General features: G+C 40.7%; 1 protein-coding gene across 2 annotated transcripts in view; it reads right to left on the bottom strand.

The window, feature by feature from the left end:
- The window catches only part of LARGE1 (LARGE xylosyl- and glucuronyltransferase 1), a 314023-nt gene that overhangs the window by 143121 nt on the left and 153153 nt on the right, over positions 1-17749 (bottom strand). For both annotated transcript variants that reach the window (XM_035126642.2, XM_035126643.2), the window contains exon 5: positions 9109-9232. In XM_035126642.2, coding sequence (XP_034982533.1) covers positions 9109-9232 — 124 coding nt within the window. The remainder of the gene's footprint in view (positions 1-9108; positions 9233-17749) is intronic.

Here is a 17749-nt window from a genome sequence, read left to right as displayed (position 1 = left end):
TCTCTCTCTCTCTCTCTCTCTCTCTCTCTCTCTCTCTCTCTCTCTCTCTCTCTCTCTCTCTCTCTCTATATATATATATATATATATATATATATAGTCCAGTAGCACCTTAGAGACCAACTAAGTTTGTTCTTGGTATAAGCTTTTGTGTGCATGCAAACTTCTTCAGATACACTGCAACAGAAGTCACCAGACCCTTATATATAGTGGGAGGGTGGGGTGGGGTTGTTTTTTTTTTCCCAGGAGGGTAGTAGGAGATGGTTGATTGACTCAATGGGTATGGTAAACCTGTTGATGACTGCAATTAGTCCCTACAGGAAAAAGCAAGTGATAGTATGCAGATGATTAGCATATGTAATGAGACAGGAATCCAATATCTCTATTAAGAGCAGGTCTCTCCATAGTTTTCAGTTTAGTGATAAGTTGTAATTCAGCAACTTCTCTTTCAAGTCTGTTTCTGAAATTCTTTTTCAAGTCTGTTTCTGAAATTCATTTGTAATAAGACAGCTGCTTTGAGATCCTGTATTGAATGTCTTGGGAGATTGAAGTGTTCTCCTGCCGGCTTCTCTGTCTTGTGATTCCTGATGTCATATTTATGTCCATTTGTCCTTTGGCATAGGGTTTGGGCCTGTTTGTCCAATATAGAGAGCTGAAGGACACTGCTGGCATTTGATGGCAATTAAATAGGCCTGAGATGGTATGTTTGATGTTGTTGGGTCCTTTGGAGTTTGCCCATAGTGACCCTCTCATTCTATTTGCCTGCAGCAACCCCAGCTCACTTTCCTACTTCATGCCACACAACCCTTTCTTGCTTGACCTGCCCCACTACTGCAAGCCCAACTCACATACCTGCTTTGCTTCCTACTTGCTCACCCATGCCACTGCACTGCCCTCACTCTTGGCACTTTCACCATTGTGCAGGTCCAGCTCACATTCTTGCTTCAACCTCTCACTGGAGGTCCCCCCCCCATTGCTTGACTGCTCTGTCTCCCTGTCCCCCCACTTGCTTGTCTCACCACTGCCTGACTACCTGTGATGCTTCCTTCATCCTGGAGCATGTGCTGTCCATCACCACCGGTGTGACAATAGACTGGTACAAATATAGCAAAAAGATAAATACTATAATTTGCAAATGAATAATTGTGTAAAAGTGGCAAGAGAAGATCTTGGGGAATCTAAGAAAAGTGCAAGGCACTGAATATTGTCAGCATCAGCTACTCCAGCAGAAGTGATAATAGCAGACTATTAATGAGCACATACACAAATGCATTTTTAAATGAAGTGTCCTTGAAGCTCACTTTAATTTATCCTTCCCTGTCTCTTTATCATAGATGTATTATTTGGCTACTTTGAAATAAATTTGGGGGTAGTTCTCAGAGGTTCCTGGTTATCATTACTTTCTCCGAATAGAAATGAGAACAAAAGAAATGCAATTTAATATTGGATAATAAATTGTACCCATGTATGCAATCAAGAGAACAAGTATTGTATTTGGCAAAACCTATAAGAAAATAAATAAAAGTGCCTCCAGTTTCAGGACACCTGGGGCTCAGGCATTAAATGCTTCTCTTGCAAGCCTTTTTTGAAATATTCATTCAGGCTAAACATTACATTAACCTATAGACATCTTGATCCTGAAACCAAGCAATCATATTGTTGCACACCACTACAAGCTCAGAGCAGTGCAAGATTCCAGGGGTTCCAGGCACTCACCACCCAGGGTACATTAACTCTCTGAGAAACTTAACTCACTGAGTTAAAGGTTGGTAAGTCGTTGTAATAATTGATGTTTCACTGGGGCTTTATGTTTTTTATGTGAAAGAATTCCTAGTTGAAGTTTCCTTAAAAAAGAGGGAATCTCTTTTCTTTTTCACAAGTAAGAGTCATTTGGATGGATTCAGGAAGGATGTTAAGGACGCAAATTTGATTTTACAACCAGATTGACAAACGATATTGGTTCAGGCAGGACACCTCCAGCAGTCTCCTGTTCATAGATAGTTACATATCACCAAGTAAAAAACTCTCTTCCTGTACTGATTATAACGATCACATGATGCATCTCTGATATACTTTGGAAAGTTGCTTGAATGTCCACTATGCATTTGGACACCTCTTAAGTTAGTATAACCTATTTTTGCATGATGGTTCCAGAGGTCAAGGAGAAGGTTTTCACTGATGGTTGTATATGACTGGATAGTGGGCTGAAACTTTCAAAACTGCACTGATTTTAACTACTGGTTTCAAAACCAATTCTTTACTTTCCTAGAAATCCCAAGCAAAGTGGGATACAAGGCTGCTAGTTATACAATGTGTTAAGTTTAATTTTATAATCTCACACACAATATGTATATTGTTCTTACATATTACATGGGTTCAGTATCTTTATGCATTTTTGTATTTTAAGATCATGCTTGTGGAAAAAATCATTTGAAGATTGTGTCTGTGTATTAATACACTTCAGGACTACATTTTGCTTATTAATTTTAGATAGCATTCCCCAGCCTATTAAATGGAAAGACAATATTGCATGACAATACCACCTGCAGTGGAAGATTCATGCACAAAGCAGAGAAAGCTGCGAAAATGATACCTGCCCTGAATTAGAAGAGTCACCTTCAAACAGCTACTAATTCCTTTGCTCTCAGGCTATTACCCATGGCAATATGTCAATGCATGGCTGAGAGTCACTTCTGATTGTTCTTTTAGGTATGTCAATCACTGTTGTGAAACCAGACACTTTTTCTCTGAGGTTAACCTTGAACTTATTATGGAAGTTCTCTAGGCCAAATGGCCCCTTGGGAACGTGTTCATAATGCCGAATTCATCTATGCAATCTAAGGCAGCAGTGAACTACAAAGCTGTGTCAATTCTAATTCTTTTTAATGACACAAATGGGAATCAAACAATTCATCACAATTTTGCCCCAGTTTGTGTAAGGTGCCGGAGGGTTTGATCTGGGGGATTTAGCAGAAGGACCTAGCCAACTTGCTTCCTGCACTGCAAGTAAAACTCATGGGTAGAGAGTACGCTTTTTGACCTTTGAATTGAACAGCTTTAAAGCCTCTTCCCACATATATCAACCCTGAGGTCACTCTTTAGCAGATTTCCCTTCTCCAACTACCTCTGCCAAATATATTTTCAGTGGTGGCACCCCAATTGTGGAATGTGCTCTCCCCATTGAGGCTCATCTGACACCATCTTTATACTCTCTTTGCTGCCAACTGAAGCTCTCTTTTTATATTTCCATACTTTTTATATCTGTGCCATTTTTATTCTGCTTTTGCTGATGCTGTGTTTATATTATTCTACTGTTTTACTTGCTACTGCTGTGATTTTTATATACAGACATGGTTCACATACAGACAGCTGAGCTAGGCAGCTGCAGTTCAAAGGGCTCCATTATTTAGAGGTGCTGAAAATTTCAGAGAGTGATGATCTCCCTGTTGGCATTTCACTCCTCCGTTGCTGGATGTGATTGTTACATCACATGTCTGTGTTTACTTTCTAGGCCTTTTATCAAGATGTTTCCTATGGTTCAAAAGATGGCATGGCAAACAATAAAACCGGTGTGGCTAAACTGTGGCTGTTCAAATGTTGATGAACCAGAACTTCCATTGCCCCTGATCATTGGCCATGCTGAGTGAGGTTGATGGAAGCTGGAAGTCCAAAACATTTAGAGGGCTACAGATAAATCAATGCGCAAAAAGAACAATGGCAGATGAAAGGATGTGGTGGGGACATGATTCAGTGTACATTAATACGTATGAGCATCAAATATTCTTTTTTCTTGGGGCTCTATCCTAATATTTCCAAGAGTTAATAAGCAAGGAGTTTAAGGATTCAGAACTGCATAATAAGGATTCCCTAGGCCACCACTAGTCTATTTCAAATCTGATATCATGTAACTTCATCCCTTCACTCCCAGTATAACTGCATTTACAGAAACTAGGCTATACAGAAAAAAAATAAGAAATAATAAAAAGACCTCAAACTAAGCTTGAAAGAACAAGCAGTAACACAATTACTGAGAGAAGTGCTACTGACAAACACAGAGGAATGCCAGAGTCAACTGTACATGCTAATCATGTTCCTGTCAGATTTTTCTTTCTACAATGCCTGTCTTGGGAATAAGAGTTGCAGATTCAGCAAGCGAAACCTTCAACCTGCCCTGCTCTTCAGTTTCAGGGAAAGTGTACTCAAGCAAGTCCTTAAGCATGGCATTTAGTCTTTCCACCTGCTAGCCAGATGAAGTTAGGGGCTAGAATTCTATTCCTCTGCCCAGACAGCCTTAGCTGATTTCTACATTCTCCCACAACCTAGGATATTGTACAACCAACTTTCGTACCAAGGATATTGTACAACCAATTTTTGTTATCATGTGTGAAATCTGAGAGGCTTTCTATATACCTTATTGGCTCACGAGCTTCAACCTACAGCCCACTGCTACATAAGCAGGCCCATAATGCTGCAGAGAACAGACTTTCACAGCTGCATAAATGGGTCTTTACCATGAATGTCAATCTGTTAGGGTTTTAGTTTGGTTTAAATGTATTTGTTGTTGGTTTTTTTGCAGTTTTAATTATTTTATGTGTAAATCACCTTGAAATGTTGGTTTTGAAGGTGATTAAATACTTTGTTGTGACGACGACAACAACCACAACTCTCATAATCTCTGACCATTGGTGATGCTGACTGCGGCTGGTGGCCATGGAGTCCAATAAAATCTGGAGGGCCACAGCTCCACACACTTCCACCCCCCACCATCATGATGTGTATGTCTAACTCACAGCAATATATTTGCAGCTCCCCAGCAGCAAGTGTACAAAGATTCTTTCAATTATGATAACAGTTGATGACATCATTTGATGCAGGTTACAGAAGTCTTTACAGAAGCTAAATGGAACAAAGAAAGGTATGCACAAGGCACCACCAACTGAATGTGGTAGACCCTCGTGGAGCTCTTCCCAGGCTACCTGTGGTTTTTCCTCCAAAATTGCACTGGAGAAGGTGAATAAGACTGCAAAAATCCAGTTCACCCTTCAATGGATACTGGAATATTATGAAATTGCATCGAGGCCTCTTGTGCTTGCTAGATATCAGCAGACAGCTCCATTTTGTGAACATTTTCAGATTGTTAAGAATGTGGCCAGTTGCTCACATTCATTTAATATTTATAAAGCACCTACATTATGCTAGTAGTACAATATAAATGAGTTGTAGGCTAATGCTCCCAACTTTAGGGTGACCCTTTAGGACGACCTTTCAATGTGATTCATTCCAGCTATTTCAGTGCAAAAGCAATTCCAATATACGAGTTAATGACATTTCTAGAAAGCTCAACACCAAGGAGCAGTCTCTGTTGAGAAGGGGAGGAAGTGACAGCTTTGGTAGAAACCACCATGTTTAGCAAAAAAAGCTTTTTAGTGGATAAGGTATAAGGCATTGTGAGACAATAAGCAGTGGTACACCTAAATTTCTGTTTCGCATACTGACCATAGATGCTTGGTCAAAAGTAAAAAAGAGACACAATAACCTGAACGCTTCCTCAAAATGATATATAATTAGGAATGTCCTAGAGCTGGACAGTAGTAGGAAATCCTTTCACAATAAAGAAACTCCAGCGGGTGCAGAATGCCGCGGCAAGGCTCCTTACGGGGTCCCGGCCACGGGATAACATTCATCCAGTGCTTTACCAGCTGCACTGGCTCCCGATGGAGTACAGGATCAGGTTTAAGGTGCTGGTTTTGACCTTTAAAGCCCTATGTGGCTTGGGACCCTCCTGGTATGCCCCGCAGAGAACCTTAAGGTTCACAAACAACAATATTCTGGAGTTCCCGAGCCATAAGGTGGCTAGATTGGCCTCTACTAGGGCCAGGGCCTTTTCAGTATTGGCCCCAACTCATAGCTGCCAAGTTATCCCTTATTTTAAGGGATTTTCCCTTATGCTGAATAGGCTTCCTCGCGAGAAAAGGGAAAACTTGGCAGCTATGCCCCAACTTGGTGGAACGCTCTTTCACAGGAGACCAGGGCCCTGCGGGATTTGCCATCTTTCCGCAGGGCCTGCAAGACAGAGCTGTTCCGCCTGGCCTTTGGGTTGATTCAGTCTGACCCCTGTGTTTTCCTCCCTCATGGTTTGGATTTATGGACTACTTAAAATGAAGCTGGATTTTCAAATTTTAATATTGTATTTTAATCTGTATTTTAATTAATTGTTTTCTTTTATTTTATGTCTTATTGTAATTTTATTGGTTTTAGCCGTCCTGAGCCTGGTTTTGACTGGGGAAGGCGGGGTATAAATTTTAATCTGTATTTTAATTAATTGTTTTCTTTTATTTTATGTCTTATTGTAATTTTATTGGTTTTAGCCGTCCTGAGCCTGGTTTTGACTGGGGAAGGCGGGGTATAAATAAAATTATTATTATTATTATTATTATTGCTTCCATATTTTGATACTGAAAACAAGATTCTACAGTTACCTCTATATGATTCCTAGACCTACTAGTAATAGTTTTACTATGGCTATAACTATTTACATGAATGGTTGTCAAGGAAACCAGGTATCAGGGATAAACGTGGAACTTATATACAATACATTCTGACTCTATACAAGGAGAAAACAAACCACCCCAAGAAAGGAGCTGGTGGACTTTACACAATATTTTTTTTGTAACCCATATAATTTGGCAGGAGATGTTGTTTCATGGAAAGCTGAACACTCGACCTTATTGCATTGACAACCCCATGAAAAACGCTGCAAGACTAGAGTTAAAAATACAACTACTGTACTACTGAGCACTCCTACCCAAACTGATTAAAACAACTTTGAGGGAAAACTCACACATTTTTTCTTGTTTCAGTATACAACTTGCTGTGCTATGTGCTGTACCTTTGCCTCCACAAGATAACTGAGATAGAAGCTGCAACTACTCTACTCTCAACATCTCTCAAACACAACCTTCACAATCTTCAACACACTGTATTATATGTTGATTGCGAACTAGGTTTTTGACTAGTGGTGCACAAATAATTTTTATACTGAACAAGCAAATGTACAAACCTCACTCTCAAACATTCCCACCATCCATACCTACAGAACACAGCTAATGCCTAGCCAACCATTAGCCTCAAAAATCACTGAATGCATTAACCATAATTTTCAACCAGCTCATTAAGGGCAGTATCAAGCAAACAGCAACATAAACACTCCCTTCCCTGCCTCCCACTCACGTAAGGCCTCACTCTATACCAAGTCTCTCACACAGAGTGGTATCCTTCAAGCTAAAGTAAAATGGTTGAGTAGAAGTGGCTTAACAGGCCACAAAGAGGAGCGTAAGGGATTGTTAGAGGTCAGACATGACAGACATGTATAGGACAATGCTGCAGTCGGTGGGGAAAAAATAGTATTGAAGTGTTGCAGATCTGCCCTTATTAGCTCAAGGTGACAGGACATGAAGATGTGCTACTGCAACAAATCAGAACTCAAAATTTACTGGTGTCACGTTCCCACCTTGGGCCCTTGAAACAAAGTCACATTGTCAGATTCTGAGGGTAGCTTCTCATTGAACTTCCAGAAATAAAACAGGAACAGATGTATCCTTCATCAGCAGTAGCTCAGAGGTGAGCATCCATATACAGAGAAGATGTCCCAGAGCATACAAAGGATTCTTGAAAGGTTCAAGGGCATTTGATAAAAAAGCTAATTCACTTTCCCAAATTTGGTTTTCTGCTGAACAGCAAATCATAAACATCTGCTCTGTTTATCTGCTCTACAGTGTCCTGCACGGAAGCAATTTGTCCAACCATTTGACTATATGAAGTTTGTGAGCAATCTGACTGCCATCTGGATAGAAAATCAAGCTGGAAAGAACTTAAGCTTCTTAAGAGCATGGTACTCTCCAGATTTTTCAGACTACAAGTCTCCTCATCCCTGATCCCAGGGTAGGCTGGCTGGGGTGGATGGGAATTGTAGGCCAAAATATCTGGAAGGCACCACATTGGCTAGGATGAGTGGCAGCAGCCATCACAAGCAAAATACTAGTAAAGCCACCTCAAACAATGGAAGCAATTCTCTCTTGAAGTTGTGAAAATGAAGAGAAAGGAAGAAACTCTGAAGGAAAAGATTGCAGTTTTAATTAATTAAATAATCTCTTGTGTGTGGATTCTGTGTTTTAAATAATAATGAAGCCTCAATTTTCCTCAAAATGCAGTCCTCAGCAGGAAGATGCATCTAGGTCAATATTTGTCTGCTGCTTAATATGTGAAACATCCTGAAGACATTGCTTTCAAATTTTTTAAGTGAGAGTCTTTTCTGACATATGATCCTTCCCCTTTGCCACTTCTTCTAATTATAATCTGTTTTCACTTCCTCCTAACACATGGAGTGGTTTGAAATTTCCTTAATTAGTAGAGCAATTTGCTAAATTTTGTTTCTGCCTTTTTACAGGATTTTAATCAAGTTTAGCATGGAACTGATTTGATATGGCATACAAATTACTGCCACAACCTTCAGATGCCTCTGTCTTCAGATGCCAAGTTTCTAAACATTTTCATACAAACTGGAAAGTATTTTTTGAGGGCTGCTGCAAATCATTTCCCTGTCCAGAGTATGACTACTTGGGTTTGGCTTTTGTCACTCAAACCTTGTAACTGGGATGGGTGAGTCATGTGGCACCTCTTAAGACCATAATTGGCCCCCAAGCCTCTAGTTCAGGCATAGGCAAACTCAGCCCAGTTCACAAATAAGTATCTCAGCCCAGGCATAGGCAAACTCAGCCCAGTTCACAAATAAACGCAGAAGTTCACAAATAAGTTGAGACTTCCCAAGTTTATGACCAAACAAAAACCTTTTCCAGGGAGAGTTCACATGTTCTAGGTCAGGCATAGGCAAACTCGGCCCTCCAAATGCTTTGGGACTACAACTCCCATCATCCCTGACCACTGGTCCTGTTAGCTAGGGGTTGTGGGAGTTGTAGTCCCAAAAACATCTGGAGGGCTGAGTTTGCCTATGCCCGCTCCAGTTGCTGATTCCTCAATTATATACAATTATGAACAGGGTGAACAGAAAACAAAACAACCTCTGGATTATGATGGCATTTTGTTTTACTTTACCTTCAGCTCATCTGCATCATAGAAGTCTATGCGCACTGCAGGCACCATCCAGGTCTGGAAGAGAGTTGCCAGGATCTGTTTTGCAATGGCATCTGCAATGAGGTGGAAGTGAAGAGGGTTCCGTCTGATGGAAACAAAAGAGAAGGAAATAACACTGGTAAGAGGTTGAGCTCTGTTTATAAAAGGAGCTCTCCCCATTTACATCCCGTGCTCTTTTATAATAGGTGTGTGCAGCCTGCAGCCGTATAATCATAGCTGCCAAGTTTTCCCTTTTCTCGCGAGGAAGCCTATTCAGCATAAGGGAAAATCCCTTTAAAAAAGGGATAACTTGGCAGCTATGTATAATGAGCTAGGATATATATATATATATATATATATATATATATATATATATATACCATTTTAGTTCAGTTGTGGTCTAAAGCTCTCTCATGCATTTGCTCCTTCAAAGGCTATTACTTCTCTCTCTCTTTTGTGTACTGAAAGTGCTAGTCTGATTTGAAGTTTCTGAATTACTTTGTGCTGACTTGGTGTAATAAGAATGTCTCTCCCCCAGCTCCCCCCCCCCCAAAAAAAGAAGAGGATAAAGATTTTTTTGTGTGTGTCAATAACCAACACTGTCAAGTCTATGCACTTAGTGACAAACTTACTTCTAGAATAGAATGGGGATCACTTATGTGACCCTTATGTGCCTTGGGATATGATGGAATTTTAAATATGATGTTTGGACTCCTTCCCATGCTTCCCTTTGCAGGAGAAGCAGACCATTCCACAGCCAGTCTCAAAAGGAACAGATGGGAGAGATAAACCTGTGTCTGAAATGCACCACTGCAGGCATGGGCTCAGATGACTGAATACTACTTACCCCCTGCAAACAACCTTGCACAGTTCTAGCCTAGTGTTCTTCCTGACATACTACTACTATTATTATTTATACCCTGCCCATCTGGCTGGGTTTTCCCCAGCCACTCTGGGCAGCTTCCAGAAAAATATAAAAACATAATAATACATCAACCATTAAAACCTTCTGATACTAGTTTTACGCGTGCAGATTTGGTTCCTCTCTGCTCTTCAAGAACTAGACTAGGCATCCCCAAACTTCGGCCCTCCAGATGTTTTGGACTACAATTCCCATCTTCCCCGACCACTGGTCCTGTTAGCTAGGGATCATGGGAGTTGTAGGCCAAAACATCTGGAGGGCCGCAGTTTGGGGATGCCTGAACTAGACCTTAGTCAATCTGTGTGATTAAGTTGCATGGTAGGACAAATACTGCAATTTATCTACCATTGTGCAACTTCCTACTAAGCATCGAAGAACAGAAAGAAAAAGCCACTAAAACAGCAGATGGTCCAATTAGCCTTTAGCATCATTCTCAAACCTTTTCCAGTCTTCTGAATGGTACAATGTGCCCTCATTTAGTTGGAATTTATAAAGTTAAATAGTTGTATCTGTCAAGTGCCATTCTTCATCCATGATGGGGTGCTTTATAAGGTGCCGTAATAAGAGTGTGTTTGGCATGATTGCGTAATTCTAGGACTGTACACTTTGATTTGGTTAACCCAAAGTATTGCTCTCTTTCCTAATGTCTAACTCAATACTGTATAGTAATTTAGAAATGTCTGTCTGGTCCTTTTTGGTTCCTCCTTAAGTGTTATATAGACATTTAAAAACAAACAATGAATAAACTCAACTAGAAACAAAATGGGGCAAGGAAAACAGAGAACCATTATGACAGTATTTACCATAAGGAGTGCATATCTTCAGTATTCAGGATGTAAAGGACATAAGCAAAGGTTCACAGATCTTCAGTGAGCATGTGAACTACAAGCAAAAAAGATGCTTCCTCACTGATTTCAATGCGCACTGAAAGCACTTTTTTGATGCTGAAATGAACAGGGCTGTTCCTTCGGGCCACAGAGCTCTGCATATGCAACCCTATATGTGTTCAATATAGCCATTGTAAGAGAGCCAAGAGGCTTATTTTTCTTGCAAGCTCTAATTCTGCAACAACAGCCAATTCCAATAGTTGTTTTGTGTGACCCTAAAGGTTCTACCAAATTCAATTGCTTTGACCAAACTGTTGGATAAAGACACAGAGAAAACAGTAATAAAGTCAAAGGGACACAAGGAAAAACCCACAATTCGAACCTTCCTGCTGTTAATTCCCATACGAAAGGGGTGTGTGTGTGTGGAGAGATCTCAGTGCAAACCACATTATTACTATGATGCACATTGCAAGGCATTTAGATTTGGCTGAGTGTTTCAAAAACCTCTATAGTCCAACCACTGTTGTCCATGTGCTGGTAACCTCCAGATTGCATTACTGCAGCATGCTTTATGAGGCTGACCCAGAAACTGCAACTAATGCAAAATCTGGTAGCTTGGCTGCTCACTGGGCACATATTATGCTGCTGCTGCTGCTGCAAGAATTACACTGGCTGTCAACTAGCTACTGGGCTAAGTTCAAGGGGCTGGTACAGTGGAACCTCGGTTTATGAACACCTCGGTTTATGAATTTTCGGTTTATGAACGCCGCGGACCCATCTGGAACGGATTAATTCACTTTCCATTACTTTTAATGGGAAAGTTCGCTTCAGTTTATGAACGCTTCAGTTTATGAACAGACTTCCGGAACCAATTACACCCATGTTTCAGTTTATGAACGCTTCAGTTTAAGTACTCCACGGACCCGTCTGGAACGGATTAATCCACTTTCCATTACTTTCAATGGGAAAGTTCGCTTCAGTTTATGAACGGTTACTCTGCAGACCGTCTGGAACGGATTAATCCACTTTCCATTACTTTCAATGGGAAAGTTCGCTTCAGTTTATGAACGCTTCAGTTTATGAACAGACTTCCGGAACCAATTGTGTTCATAAACCGAGGTACCACTGTACTGGTGAAGTCCTATACAGCTTGGGTCCAGGATACCTAATAGATCGAATCTTTTATATACCCAGCCAATCACTGTGAGCTGCAAGAGAGCACATCTTGCAGACAGCAACTTCTCAGGGGGTCTGTTCTGCATAATATCTGAATCAGGCCTTTAGTGTGGATTGGATCATCATGGATCAGACAGGGACCATCTCTACTGCCTTCCCCTTTCAGCAAGTCTTTGAAGTGCAGGCTTTTATCTCAGTGAAGCATCGGGATTGGATTTCGAACTGTTTTTATACATGCAATCGTTTTAACAGTTTTTATATCTGCAATTGTTTTACAGATGCTTTCTTCTATTGTGAGATTACTTTGAGATGCTTCATAGGAAGCAATTCATAAGTGAAATAAAGAAGAGCGATAACTGGATGGAACAGACCAAGCCAGCTGCCCAATGTCCCTCTATGGGTAACCTCAGGGAATGGTAGCTCTTGCTGCTGACCAACAGGTATGAATTGAGTGCCATGTCATTAAAGAGAATTCAGGCACTTCACCAAGACTGCAGAAAAGAGAATGTCATTAAGTTGGAAATGTTACATACTCTCATAGGAGAGATTAGGGGGGGGGGGACATTTCACTTGAAGACAAAAGGTCAGGAGAAACAAAGCACAAAAATCAGTGAATTGGAAAACACAAGTATTAGAGTGCAAGGCCCTCAATTCCTTCCTTCATAGAGGGAAAACAGTGAAGGATTATGTGTAACCTCTTGGGAATATGGTTGCACAACAAATACCGTCAAAAATAGAAGAGGAAGGGGGAAAAAACCCAGATCTTTTGCTGGTGTCAGTCAGTGAAGTTGTATTGATTTGTTCCAATTGAGGAGTTGATATTATGGAGTTCTAAAAGTAGAGCACGCCACAAATATGTGGTATTTTTGCTTCCAAAAATCTGGAACACAATATTGTTATTGGCAGTTGTCTGCCATTGGCAGAAGCATGTCTGCACAGCTCTCCCCGAATGTGACCTTGTCTCTGAATCCCTTGAATAATTATGTGCAACTCTCTATTCATTCTAAACCAATTAAAACTTAAAGATCAGACTCAAGAACAATAACAAAACGCCTGATGAAAACACTTGAGGTATTTGTTTTAAAAAGGATTTCTACCTACATAGCAGGTAAGCAAAAAAGAGGAACATTATTTTTGCACCATATATATATTTTCTACCATGCAGATACTTTAAAATTAGCCCAGATTAGCAACCACTTCATATATTCTGGAGGTTTCCTGGAGAAAGTTTTGTGACAACTTGTACCGTAGGTAAATAAGAAATGGTTTTTTTGGTTATCCAACAATTACACTGCAATCTTATACTCCCTTAACCTGGGAGTAAGCCCCATTGAATTGTAAATGTCATTCATTCACTCATTTATTAAATTTACATTTTACCTTTTAGTGATTGTCTTCAAAACTCAGAGAGACAATTAAAAACACAATGTTAAACTGGTTTTAAACCAATGATGCTTTAAACAGACTGGGTGATAGCAGGAAAAACCTGAAACCAAGTCCTCTGTCAAAAAGGCTTTACAGAACAATAATGTTTTCAGCTGTCCTGAAAGGAAACAAGTGTTGTTCTCAGGCAAGATTTCTGGGAGGCAAGAATTGCACAGCATCAAGCAATTACTGAAAAACCCCTTCTCCTGGTGGAGGCTAATTTTGCACATGATGTTACTCTGACATATCTTAAAGCACAGGTAACCAGCAAGGTGCTTTGCTGATGTTGCTGGACTTCAACTCCCATCAGATCATAGCTGTCAAGTTCTCCCTGTTTTTAAGGGAAATTCCCTTATGCTGAATAGGCTTCCTCACGAGAAAAGGGAAAACTTGACAGCTATGCATCAGATCAGCACTGGAAGCTGTAGTCAAACAATCTCAACAGATTCACTAGTCCATCACCCCTACTCAGAATTTAAACTTTTAAAATGTGCAACATAAAATTGTGGCTTTAGAATGTTTTGTTTTGTTTTGTTTTGCTTGGATACTGCATTAGCAAGAACATATTTCAAGGTGACTTCTCCCCACCTGCACCTCTCCCACTCACTCTCTCTCTCTTTTGGAAAATTGAAAATCCTAAAGGTACCAAACAAAAATAGAAACTCTCCAGATAAAATGTTGTGGGAGATCATGCAGTTGTACTTGTTTTCTAGGCCTTTCAAGATAATTTATTCATATAATTCTTATCTGGGGAAAAAATGAAATGTTAAGATAAGAACAACAAAAGGCTCCCATCACCTAAAAACCATAGGGGAGTTAAGTATCAAGTATGCTAAATATTAACAAATGAAATTAGCCACATAAACTGGAATGCAGATTGGGAAATAAAGATGTTATTGATGTTTCTGGCTGATTTCTTAGTCCCTGAACAGATGGAATGTAAATGGCGGTCTGTGGATGAGTTTCCTACAAGGATATAAATAAATAACTGTATTTCTGCACAAACACCCCTTTCAAGGTTTTTGACAATGGTACAAATGGAGTAAACTTTGAATTAGGGCAAGTTAGAGCCACAGATATGAACAATTATAAATTCAATCCATACAAGTCAGTGAGGAGTACCACTGAGTGTATTACATATGGGTTCCAACTCTTTAGCTGTCATGGGTGAGCAAACCCAATTGGCACAAAATGCCATAACATCCCATTTTATTTCCATATTCTTAATACAAATATACACAAGTATTGTAATGGTCATCATGTTGGGCAGAGTGAGAAGTCGGGTCTTCCAAGTCGGATGAGCAATAGCTCTGAAATTATCAACTGCAAGCTACAGGGAACCAGGCAGAGGGCCTTCTCGGTAGTGGCACCCGCCCTGTGGAACACCCTCCCATCAGAGAGATAAACAACTACCTGACATTTAGAAAATACCTAAAGGCAGCCCTGTTTAGGGAAGTTTTTAATCTGTGATATTTGATGTATTTAATGTTTGTTGGAAGCCGCCCAGAGTGGCAGGGGAAGCCCAGCCAGATGGGCGAGGTATAAATAATAAATTATTATTATTAATATTATTATTATTAATATTATTATTATTTTCATAAATCACAATCCAGAATGCCATGCAATTTTAAAACAATGGCTTTCAGACTAACACTTTACCTTTAAAAATATTTGCCTGAATTTCTAGATTAGAATAAAGTTCTTGAGACACACCCATCTTGCTGTATCTGTTATCTGGGAACCTAGGGGAAGAATATTGACACTGAACCCCCGCCAAGTCCTGATCCTGTGCCACACAGCATGAGGGAACTTTATATGTTCACTTCTGAATTAAGTGACAGGAAAATCAGAAATATTTGCCTAACAGTGGCAAAGGTGAAAACTCTAATGTATTTGCACCATTAAGAAAACATATGGAATAGGTTGCAACAATTGTAACACTTAAGGATACAGATGTCCCAGGAGAATTTGCAAAATGGATTTAGAGAGGATCTATTATAAACCACCACCTACTGGCAGAATGAATGCTTTGAACTCTAAACTCTTTTCATATCACAGTGATGCTATTGTTCTCTCTTATCAGCTAAATCACCAGCAGTAACAATCACAGTTAGCAACCAAAACAGCCTACAAAAAGGCTACCTTTCTCTCTTGAGCCATAAACTGTATAAGCCTTTTGAAGCAAATCTATTCCATTAGTTTGTGCTAATTATTTGTAATTTACATAATAATTGTAATGTGCAATGGGCTTTTCATTTCCTGGCAAAAAAGCAATCATTGTAATACTCAGTTTGAAGATACTCTTGTGACCTCTTGAAGCTCATAGTGGTTTCCATGTCCAGGAGATTAGCCAGTTGTGTGCTTGGGATCACAGTTGCATTCCTTCTTGAAATAACAGGTACAAAGTTTGGGGGGGTGCTCAGGTGGCAGGTGGTGCTGTGGGTTAAAGCACAGAGCCTAGGGCTTGCCAATCAGAAGGTCGGCGGTTTGAATCCCCGCGACAGGGTGAGCTCTCGTTGCTTGGTCCCTGCTCCTGCCAACCTAGCAGTTCGAAAGCACATCAAAGTGCAAGTAGATAAATAGGTACCGCTCTGGCGGGAAGGTAAACGGCGTTTCCATGTGCTGCTCTGGTTCGCCAGAAGCGGCTTAGTCATGCTGGCCACATGACCCGGAATCTGTACGGCGGCTCCCTCGGCCAGTAAAGTGAGATGAGCACCGCAACCCCAGAGTCGGTCACGACTGGACCTAATGGTCAGGGGCCCCTTTACCTAGATAAATCTTTGTCATTTGAGCCTCAGGCAGTCTCAGTGGCTAGGAGTGCCTTTGACCACTTACTGCTAGCACACCAACTACAGGTGCCATTGAATTGGGCTAGCCTGGCCACGTTTATTCATGCATTGGTAACGTCAATGTGGGGCTGCTATTGAGGCCTAGTCTGGAGGCTTTAGCTGGTGCAGAGTTCTGCTGTTAAGACTGTTGGTGGTGTTTAGGAGCTTCCACTGGTTGCCAGTTGCTACCAGGGTCAGGTTCCAGGTTCTTGTACAGTATTAATTTACAAGGCCATTAATAACTTCAGTCCGGGATATCTTAAGAACTTCCTGGTTCCTTATATCCCTGCCCAATCACTGAGATCTTCAGGGTTAGTGGTTCTCTCTGACTATGATGCATGGTTCATAATCACCAGAAGCTGTGCATTTAGAATTGCGGATGGAGTGCATGATGCGGTCCACTGCAGCTTATTCTTGTAACGGGTTAGAACTATGGTTTAGTATTCTATTCAAATCAGGCCCATGTCTGACAATGACTATGGCAAGTTCACATGTGCATTTTTCCCATTCCCGGTGACTTCAACAGCTATCGCAGGTTCAATATCATAGGTACATAGAGCTCCTTGCTAAGCTTCCAAGAAAGCAACATATACATTTAGATATGAATAATCCAGTAGCCTCATTGAGTAAGGACATATTGTGTGACTTATGGGCATGAGTGAATCAGGGGGATCACAATGACATGCTGAAGGTACTAGGCAAGGTGTGCAGGAAGACAACTGGGAAACAGATACCTCAGTTAGAAAAGAATTTGCACCAGGTGGGCTGGGAGATGGTGTACGCAGATCTTTGCAGAGATAAAACTGGGAGGACTCCAAATCCACCCCTTACAGAAAATGATGCATCATGGTCTGAAACAGTATTTTCTGCAGTGGGAGGAGGAGGACAATGCCGAACCTACATCTCAGAGCACACCAGGATTCTTATTCTTGGAAGAGAAGCTGCAAAGAAATCTGCGGACGAGGAGAGGATATACACATTAAAACTGGGTATAGCGCAGATATACACAGAGAGCCCTACGGATAATTCACTGGAAAGATAAAAATAAACAAAGAACAGAGGATGAGTTAGTGCTGTGCTGTGATACTCGAGGTCCAGTCCTTGGTGGCACACTTACAAATGCTAGCCTAGTTTGTATTGGGGAAATCTCTGCATCACTTCAGAGACCGGAGATTGACGAGGGGCTGTTCAAGCTTCCATCTATGCAGCAATACCAATGAATATTTATTGCAGCTTGCAAGCACTCAAGAGCTATTCTATTTCTCCTGCTCAGTTGTGTCAAACTGACTTAAAAGTGCTCAGGATTTCTACAGAGTGGGCACATACGTTTGCACATCTAGAGATACTAAACTTCTTCTTTATTTCATCTGAAACCTCAAGTGCAGTTTTGAAACATTTTGCTGGGTCAAAGCAAAACAAAGATGCAGACGTTACCTACTGCAGCT

The sequence above is a fragment of the Zootoca vivipara genome, chromosome 10, assembly GCF_963506605.1.
Source record: "Zootoca vivipara chromosome 10, rZooViv1.1, whole genome shotgun sequence".
Classification (NCBI taxonomy): domain Eukaryota; kingdom Metazoa; phylum Chordata; class Lepidosauria; order Squamata; family Lacertidae; genus Zootoca; species Zootoca vivipara.
This window is presented reverse-complemented; position numbering and strand designations above follow the sequence as displayed.